Source organism: Cherax quadricarinatus, chromosome 21, assembly GCF_038502225.1.
Source record: "Cherax quadricarinatus isolate ZL_2023a chromosome 21, ASM3850222v1, whole genome shotgun sequence".
In the NCBI taxonomy this organism is placed as follows: domain Eukaryota; kingdom Metazoa; phylum Arthropoda; class Malacostraca; order Decapoda; family Parastacidae; genus Cherax; species Cherax quadricarinatus.
The window spans coordinates 25,014,269-25,024,161 of NC_091312.1; the positions used below are offsets into that span (position 1 = coordinate 25,014,269).

The 9,893-nt window shown below is 37.4% G+C and overlaps 1 protein-coding gene across 1 annotated transcript in view; it reads left to right on the forward strand.

The window, feature by feature from the left end:
• LOC138853032 (uncharacterized) overlaps window positions 1–9,606 on the forward strand; it is a 10,618-nt gene extending 1,012 nt beyond the window's left edge. The window contains exon 2 of the mRNA XM_070087332.1: window positions 1,946–9,606. Within this exon, the coding sequence (XP_069943433.1) occupies window positions 1,946–2,171 (226 nt within the window). The 3' untranslated portion in view covers window positions 2,172–9,606. The remainder of the gene's footprint in view (window positions 1–1,945) is intronic.
• The last annotated feature ends 287 nt before the right edge of the window (window positions 9,607–9,893 follow it).

Genomic DNA, 9,893 nt, shown 5'->3' on the forward strand with positions numbered 1-9,893 from the left:
ATTCAGGAATATCTAATTAATATAATTATATTAATTATATTAATTATGTTAATCTAATTAATATAATTTTAATATCTGGCTTCATCCACTCAGTATTTCAGATTTGTGTCTCAGTTACCATGTTAACTGTTATTATAAAGAATAGAGTAGAGATGGATAAGAAATAAATAAATGAATGTAAATGATGCAGAAGATCAGACTTTGGAGAATATAACAAGAATAAAAGTATAGTTAAATAGGCTAGTGCATCTACCTACCTGGAGTCTACCTGGAGGGTATTCTGAGGATCACGCCCCTGCGGCCCGGTCCATGACCAGGCCTCCCAGTGGATCAAGGCCTGATCAATGAGGATGTTACTGCTGGCCACACACAGTCCAACATATGAACTACAGCTCGGCTGATCCAGCACTGACTTTTGGTATTTGTCCAGCTCCCTCTTGAAGACAACCAGGGGTCTACTGGTGATGCCCCTTATAATAATAATAATAATAATAATAATAATAATAATAATAATAATAATAATAATAATAATCTTTATTTACTACAAGTACATGTACATGGTATACAGTCCTAGCTGACAACATTGACATACTACTACATAGAAAGCCACTTGTTATGCTGAGCATCTCGGGCAAATTAGGTCAGTGTCCCAGGATGCGACCCACACCAGTCGACTAACACCCAGGTACCCATTTTACTGATGGGGAACATAGACAACAGGTGGAAAGAAACACGCCCAATGTTTCTACTCTGGCTGGGAATCAAACCCAGGCCCTCGCCGTGTGAAGCGAGAGCGTTAACCACCAGGCCACCAGAGCTTATGGCTGGTGGGAGGCTGTTGAAGTCTTGGGCCCCGGGCACTTAGCTCATGATATTGCAGAAAATTTCAGAAAAATATATGAGAAAAAGATAAAATGTGCATGAGGAATATAAAGCTAAAATAGAAGATAGCAATGCCATAATAAACAAATAGAAAAAAAAAACATTTAGAACAGGTTGTATTTAACAAAAAAAATTATGGTTAGGGCACCTGCAATGCTCCTCCTTTCTAATGTTCTTATTAATCATTCAAATAAAAATGGGAGATAGCATATGATTCAAAACTATTGTGGGAAAATATTTTGTAAATAGCACTGCATACTAAGAAGCCAGATGTTGCTGATATTCAATATATTTTCCTTGAAGAGGGTTGACATGGGATCATCTGGAAAGTCTGTTCCAAGGAAGCGATGAATAGATTCATTATATACTGTATACTCTGTATTGTTATTGGTTATCTGGGCATGTGCATTTTCAAGAGTTCATTTATTAGTTCATTTAATACAGTTTCACCTGAAAATTGTTTTGGGTACTGTATATTCTTTTTTGAGATTGTTTGATGTGGTTGACAGTTTACAGGCTAATGTTAAGCTAACTTCTGTACAAGTTGACATTCAGTACTTTATTACAAGTATCTTATACTGTTTGTTATATCCAAGTTATCTTTCAATAAATATTTTCTTTCAGTTACTGTACTTGGTTATGCTTAGCCTTACTTTATTTTATGTCTCTCTACCATTATTTTCTTTGAACATGGGTATTCTTATTTTACATTGGGCTGTCTCTTTTGTTTACACTACAGGTGTCTCATGTTTTATTCCATATGGTACGTATGTACCAGACCTCTGGCATCTGTACCAAACTTGATTAGGCTATAAACATTTACAGATGACAAGAATTTTCAGTTCACTTTGCAAACTTTGCTGATCACCTATTATAACCATAAATTGCATATGGGGAATTATCCATAGAAATAGGATATTTCATAATAGCAAATCCACATAAAGTGAGGGAGATTGTGCTCTATGCACCAGCCTGGAACTTGTTTTCATCATAGTGCAAGGAACAGTAGTACAATATATAACACTTTTAAACATTCCTGAAATTCTCATTTGATTGTTTACAGGCATCGTAAAATGCAGATAAATGAAGATGCTGTTTTGGAGTGCTCTCCAAGCTTGTTGGCTTCATTCTACGAAACTGGAAAAATTCAGTCAAAGGCTCGATTAACTACAGCTTCAAAATATGGCAAAAAACAACAAATGACAAGTGTAGATGAAAGGCAGCAAAGTTTCTTTGAAGATTCAGAAGAAGAGCTTCATGGTGATTCAGAAGGTGAGGATACAGAGTGATTTAATATGAAGTACGGGAAAAAAGAGGTAAATGGTCATTTGTAAAAGCAATAATTAGTTCAGATATGTTTAATGAAATGTTATAAAAGAAAAAAGTTGTTTTCATTTTTCTTTTTATTATGAAATTGAGAGGAATGTAATTGTTCCTCTAAAAGGGAAATGTCAGACTAGGCAATTAACATGGAAAAGTATGTGAAAGACACATACATGATTAACAAGACACTTATAAATGTCTTGATAATTGCATGTGTGTCTTTTCACAAAGAGAAGGCTCACTTGAGGACTTACCTAATTTCATACCATACATTTTACTTAGCGGTCAGTGGCCTTTGGTGTAATATTATTGAAGAATAGAGTGTAGGGTGTTAGTGAGACAAAATTTTGAACATCCTGCTGCATGAATAAACATGTTTATTTTGACAGAGACATTTCTCTCTGCTCATCATTTATATCTGCAGATGAATAATTTTTTATGGAGCAGTTGCTCATCTGTGATATTGAGTCTTTTCTCTGTTATGTTCAATAGCTAAATATGGATGTACAGTTTTACATATTTTTCATTAACATATTGCCAGTTTTATGTATCGGAGGTGACACAGCTAGTCCTACTGTTACAAATTCATTTCTCTTCATTTTCAGTGAAAGAAAATAAAGTAGATTTTGACATATTTTGACCATCCTTTATTATGCACTATTCAGAAAATGCATAAAGATTAAATTGATATACATACAGCAAACTTGAAATATAACAGACTAATTGTGAGGAGGAGGTGGCGAACAATGGCAAATTGTGGTGGATTGAGAAGAGATTCTTTTGCAGTGATTGTAACGATAACAGACAATTTTGTAACTAGTACTTTGTCCAATGATTCTAAATTGAATGACTGAGCAGAATTTGTATGGTATTTCTGAAGTCTTTAATATGGATGTCTGTTATATGAATTCTGTTATGTGGAAGTCCATCTCAACAACCCTTTGGTTGTTGAGATGGTAATTCTGTACCTCTTAATCTCCAAACTCCAAATTCTCTGCATAATATTCACACCACCCAGTGTCATCAAACCGACATCTCTACTGCTTCCAGCCTCCTTTGCAACTTCTCTACCAAGATTTGATAGAGAATTTGTAAAGGTTGTTAACCAAATTTGTGAGGGCACGTAAGAGAAGTAAATTAAAAGCAAATATAGGAAAGAGCAAGGTGATGAGGTGAAATATAGGCAGTGAGATATTGAGTGGAGGAAAGAAGTATAGAGGAAGAAATTGTATTGAGAGAGATGAGGTGAACCATAGAATTGATGAAGGGCAAAAGGTGGGCAGTGATTAGGAAGTGTGGTGATACCAAAAGTTGAGGTGGTCTGGACATTCAGAGGATGGGAGAAAATAGGATGACTAGGAGGGCATAAAGGAGGGAGGGAGTAAAGGAGCTTTTGAGTGCTAGGGGCTTTGACATCTAACATCCTTATGTGAGCATCTTAGATAGTTGTGAGTGGAGGCAAATGGTTTTTATGAGTTGACGTGCTGTTGGAGTGGGAGCGAGCTAACATTTATGAAGGAATTCAGTGAAGCCAGCTAGTCTTGAGTCCTGGAGGTGGGAAATATAGTGGAAGAATGGGGATGTTGCAGTTTGGAGTGGCATCTGAACTGTGATGTCAGTGTCCTTTGTTAAGACAGTGTTTGAATGAGTGATGACAGTGCAAGGGTTTTCTTCTTTGTCAAGTCACCCTACCTTGATGGGCACAGGCCTAATGAGAGCCATCTCATGCACTTGGATAATGCTAAAATGATGTATTGAAAACACAAGAGGGATAGTTGCCACTGTATTGAGACCTCCGTAATTGCTGCTTCCAATACCATAGAACAAAGGGCTAACAAATATATCTCAACACACATGATACTGCTGTGCTTCTCAGCCATTATGTGACATGGCAGTTAGACAATGGTACACTTTTATGTATCACTCGGAGTGACTAAGGTCCCAGGACCTAAACATCCAATAAATTGTCTTGTACGAGTAAGATTTACCACATCCTCTTTGTTGCTGCATGACAGCACATTTCTTGTTCATATTATTGTGTTTTACCCCAAATACCATAAGATATAGATAGATACTATAACATAGAAAACTCACAAAATAGCTGTTGCATATAGTACCTGTATCAAATGTGGAAATAGCTATTTTTATTCCCCTTAAATAAATAATGATGCAACTGCCCTTGCAACCATTTAACAATTTTTTTTTTTTTACATGCACTTGCTCTTTGTAGACAGGAATGAACTTGGTATGTTATATTATAAAAGATGTATGATCAAATTAATTTGTTATCAAAGATAATTATTATTATGGGGAAGCGCTATACCCGTAGGGATTATACAGCGCCTGTGGGGGCGATGGAAGGCATTCAGGCTCAATTCAGGGAATTGGAGCACAGATCCAATTCCGTAGATCAAGAGCCCCTCACCAGTGTCAAGGAACCTTCCTTGAGGGGTTATCAGAGATGAATATCTCTAAAAAAGTTGAATAAATGACAAGGTAAAAAGGGGAATGTACTGAATATAGTGGTACCAACACTCTTATAGGTGTGAAGCATGGGTTTTAAATGTTGCAGCAAAGAGGAGGCTGGAAACAGTGAAGATGTTGTGTCTGAGGGCAATGTAGGTTATGGGGGTATTTGTATTATGCAGAAAAAATGTAGTTTGGAGATTAGAAAGTGTGGGGTTACTAAAAAAATTATTCTGAGGGCCAAGGAGAGGTTGAGCTGATTTGGAGCAAAATAGGAAAACTTAGAAGGTTTATAAATGTCCAGTGGAGGGAAGGAGGAGTGGGAGCCATCCTAAAAAAGGTTGGAGGGAGGGGGTAAAGGAGGTTGTGTGTGCTAGATGTGCATGTTAGATAGGACTGAGTGGAGGCAAGTGGTTTTTATGATGATGTGCTATTAGAACATGAGCAAGGTAACATTTGTGAAGTGATTCATGGAAACCAGTTAGCCGGACTTGAGTCCTCGAGGTGGGAAGTACGGCATGCCTCTGGCAAGACAGTGATAAGAGTGAGTGATGGTGAAAGTGTATATTGTTTTGAGTCACCCTACCTCATTGGGAGATGGCTGGTGTGTTAAAAAATGGACTACAATTTTATGCTTGTTATAAAGAAAGAATTGTGTGTGAAATACTTTTGACCCCATTTCAGGGATTTAGGTCAAAATGTTTTCTTAAAGCAAAGCACAAAAAAATACATATATTTTTTATTACTTTATGATTTTTACGAAAAATGAATGCCAAATACAGAAACCTTATTGAGCTGTTTTGATTTTTCATGACAGTATGACACTTTCTGGGAACAATGGAAGGGACTCCATTATCCAGCAAAAGGGCTAATATTATACTGTAAATACAAATGATAATTCATCACATTAATGATGTTCACAGTACATGTCTTTTGCATCCTTTAGAATGCACCACTCCTCATCTTCACAAGTTAGTTCCTCATATCAATAGGAATTCCATCATATGTTGAAATCAAAAGTATCAAACTCTAACATGTGTAATTTTCTTTTAACACATTGGCTGTCTCCCATTCTATCAATGTCATGCCAGAGGCAAGATAGTTTTATCACATCAGTTTTAGACAGTTTTATCACCATCTCAACTCTGGATATTAACCATGGCATCCAAGAGGAATACTGCACTATTACAGGTGGTGCCAAGAGGAAAAAGTATGAGTGAATATCAGACTATGGAAGAAAGTGTTGATTTTTTATATTCATGGAGGGGGTGGAATGTGATGCCTTACTCATTTGATCAACAAGAACCACAGCCATCCAACAACCTTGTTCTCACATTTCAAGTTCAACAAATACACCCTCCAGAATTTAAGATAAAAAAATGTTTTATGTAGCCTTTTTTATTTGTTACACTTAGTGCATATTATTAATGTTCACTTCAGTACATTCAGTTACAATGTAAGGTACAAAAACTTTATTATTTTATATGAATTAAGAACTTAAAAGACTTGCTTGGATTTTTGGTGGTCTTAAGAACCAAATCATATTTTTCTGTAATGTACTTTAGGTCAGTTAATATTTTAAACACTTATTTTTTGAGGAGCCTAATTACCTATACGTTACGGCCCATGCAGTATAGTAGGTATTAGGGTAATTTGCTCTATGACTCTTTTGGTATAACACTGACATTATAATAATAATATTAGTGTAATATAATGCAAGAAGTTGGGTCTAATATTCAGCCTGAAAAAGACCAAATTAATTGAACATAATACCTTTCTGAGCTGCTCCCTCCCTCTATACTGGTCGACACCCACACGGCCCTGTCCTCGACCAAGCCTCTTGGTGGATCAGGGCCTGATCAGCCAGACTTTTACTGCTGGCTGCATGCAGTTCAATGCATGAACTACAGCCTGGCTAATCGAGGACATTAACTTTAGTTATCTCTATAGTTCCCTCTTGAAGACAGCCAGGGGTCTATTGGTAATTTTCCTTATGTATGATGGGAGGCTGTTGAACAGTCTTGGGCCTCGAACACTTACTGTGTTTTCTCATAGTGTAGTCATGGCACAACCGCTCTTCATTGGGGTATGTTGCACTGTCTGCCTGGATCCCTCTAGGACCCAGGTGTAGATTATGTTGTCTTTCTTGCTTACATTCCAGGGAGTACAGGTCAAGGGACTTTGAGCATTCCCAGTAATTAATGCGCTTGACTGAACTAATACGTGCAGTGAAGGTTCTGTACAGTCTTTAGATCTGCAATTTTACTTGCCTTGAATGGGGCTGTTAGTGTACAGCAGTATTCAATGCTAGAGAGAACAAGTAACTTAAAAAGGATCATCAGTGGCATGGCATCCCTTGTTTTGAAAGTTCTCATTATCCATCCTATCATTTTTCTTGCAGATGTGATAGTGATGCTGTTGTCATCCTTAAAAGTAAGATACTTTATTCTAGCTATTATTTCTTTGTTTTCCATAACTGAGTAACTGAAATTTGTCCTCATTGAACATCATATTGCTTTCTGTGTCCCACTGGAAAACTTGGTTTATATTCACTTGGAGATTTACTATGTCCTCAATGGATGACACTCATGCAGAGTCTGGTATTGTCTGCATAAGAAGACACAGTGCTATGATTTACATTTCTGTCTCTCAGACATGAGGACAAGGAAAAGTATGGGGGAAAGTACTGTACCTTGTGGAACGGAGATTTTCACTGTTGTAGCCTTCGACTTAATTCTGGTTTACCATTACTGTTTGTGCCCTATTGGTTAGAAAATTTAAAGATCCTTGTGCCCACTTTTCCAGTTATTTCTTTAGCATACATTTTGTGTGCTGTTACACCATGATCACACTTGTTGAAGGCTTTTGCATAATCTGCGTATACATCTGCATTCTGCCTGTCCTCAAGTGCATCCAAGACCACGTCATAGCGGTCCAGCAGTTGTGAGAGGCAGGAGTAACCTGCTCTGAACCCACGTTGCCCAGGGTTGTGCAGTTGTCGGGAATCATGGTGCTGAGAACTCTATCAAAGATTTTTATAGTGTGGAGCATCAGAGCTATTAGTCTATAATTCTTTGCTATTGCTTTGTTGCCACCTTTATAGAGTGGGGTTATATCCATTGTTTTTAGAAGTAGTGGGATCACACCCATATTCAGGCTCCCTCTCCATAGCATACTTAAGGCAGGCAAAAGGGGGTTTCTTGCAGATGCATTAATGCTGGTGAAGGGCACTTATATAGGAAACTAAAACTACCTTCCACTTCCTTGCATTAAACCTGATTGCTTCCCATTCCCAATTATTCATGTGCTGTATTACCCCTATGGGTTTATTACTTTCACATAAATAAAATGAGCTGCCCACTCATTCCTAATGAAAGTAAATAAATAAATTGGTTACCTAGTTTAAAATCACCTGGCCTAGGATGTTTGTCTGCTTAGTGCAGCCTGAAAGAATTTCACAGAGTGCTCGGCCTCACCTGCGAGTAAGAGCCAGGAGAGAGAGCATGCAAGGCAGTGCTAGAGAAGTGTACTCTTTATGACAAGGGGTGTCTTAATGAATATTATTACATTCATGAGGAGCACTGAACCTGTAGTCATATAGTACCTGAGGGCATAAGCATTCAGGTTCACTCCCATGAAGGGAATAATATCAGGTAAGTGTTGAACCTGATGGGGGGTTATACAGGATGGCAGCCAGTGAAGAGAAGCACAAGTTCAGTTCCTTAGATCAAGAGCCCCTCACTGGCATCAAGGAACCTCCCTTGAGAGTTTGGTGATTAAAAGTTCTTGATCTATTGAATTAGATCTATTCTCCTTTGATCAAACTTTATTACCTCCCATTTGCCAAGCTTTGTATGGCCCCTATAGGTTTAGTTGGAAACAGTGTAATTTATTTTAAACTTGCCTGTAATTGGTGCCACTTGACATGTTTACTGATGGACCTTCACCTGGAGTCTCGGTTTGATGGCAGAGCGCTGAATCATCCGTCTGGGTTACCGCCCTGATGAGTCATCACACTGACCCTTGAAGGGAAAAGGGGTGTGTGCCCTTGATGCTGACAAAGGGCTCTTGATCCAAGGAACTGAAGTTACTATCCTATTCCTTGGATAAGACCTGATAATCTCGCATTCTTCAGTCACTGACCCATGTGAGTTTGGTACTACTTCCATATCTTTGGTAACTCACAGTGAGATTTTCCAGAATAACAATATAATCAAATTAAGTGTTAAACCCGAAAGTGTCATTAGAACATAAGAAATGAGTAGCAGGCCTACTGGCTCATGCTAGGCAGGTTCAACTCACCCTGCCTGTGGTATGGTTTGTTTGCAATACTGTCATTATGATTTTGTGAGTCACACCCACCTATACCTACTCATATACTGTACTGAGTCATACTGTACTTGTCTAATCTATTTTTAACCCCTTCAGGGTCCAAGGCCCAAACCTGAAGTGGTGTCCCAGTGTCTAAGAATTTTCAAAAAAAAAATTTGTTATTTTTTCTTGTGAAATGGTAGAGAATCTTTTTGTGAAGGTAATAAAACAAAAAGTACGAAATTTGATGGAAAATTGACGAAATTATGCTCTCGCGAATTTTGATGTGTCAGCGATATTTACGAATCGGCGATTTTGCCGACTTTGACTTCCATTTTAGGCCAATTACATTATTCCAGTCAACCAAATTCTTAGCTATTTTACTAGTATTATTTCTATTCTATCGATTGAGCACAAGAAATCGCCAAGTCAACTGTTTCAACTACAAATTAAAGTGATCAGAAATTGTTAATTTGGCCAATTTTACACAAAGTTCAAAATATTCCAATTTCAAAATAGGGTCCAGAATAAACAATGTAGGTATTCCTGGAACTAAACTAACATTTCCTCTGTTCATTAGTTACGTTTTGAGGCTTTACAAATAAATTCCATTTTTATGTTTTATTCACATAATGAATTTTTATTCACACCAAAAAATAGAAGATTTACTGTTATGCAATATTGTAATAATTGTATAAATATCATCACCATATTTGTGAATGCATATTAGACCCACCAGCTGGCGTGTATTAGACGTGTGAGGTCGTTTGTTTACTCTTGAATATCGGCAAAAATTTAAAATTTCTGCTACTTTGAGCTCAGTTTCAAGCCATTTCCAGTGCTAAAACCAATCAAAATCATCTTTATTTCTGTGATATGTCTTCCATTCTATCAAATGAGACCAAGAAATC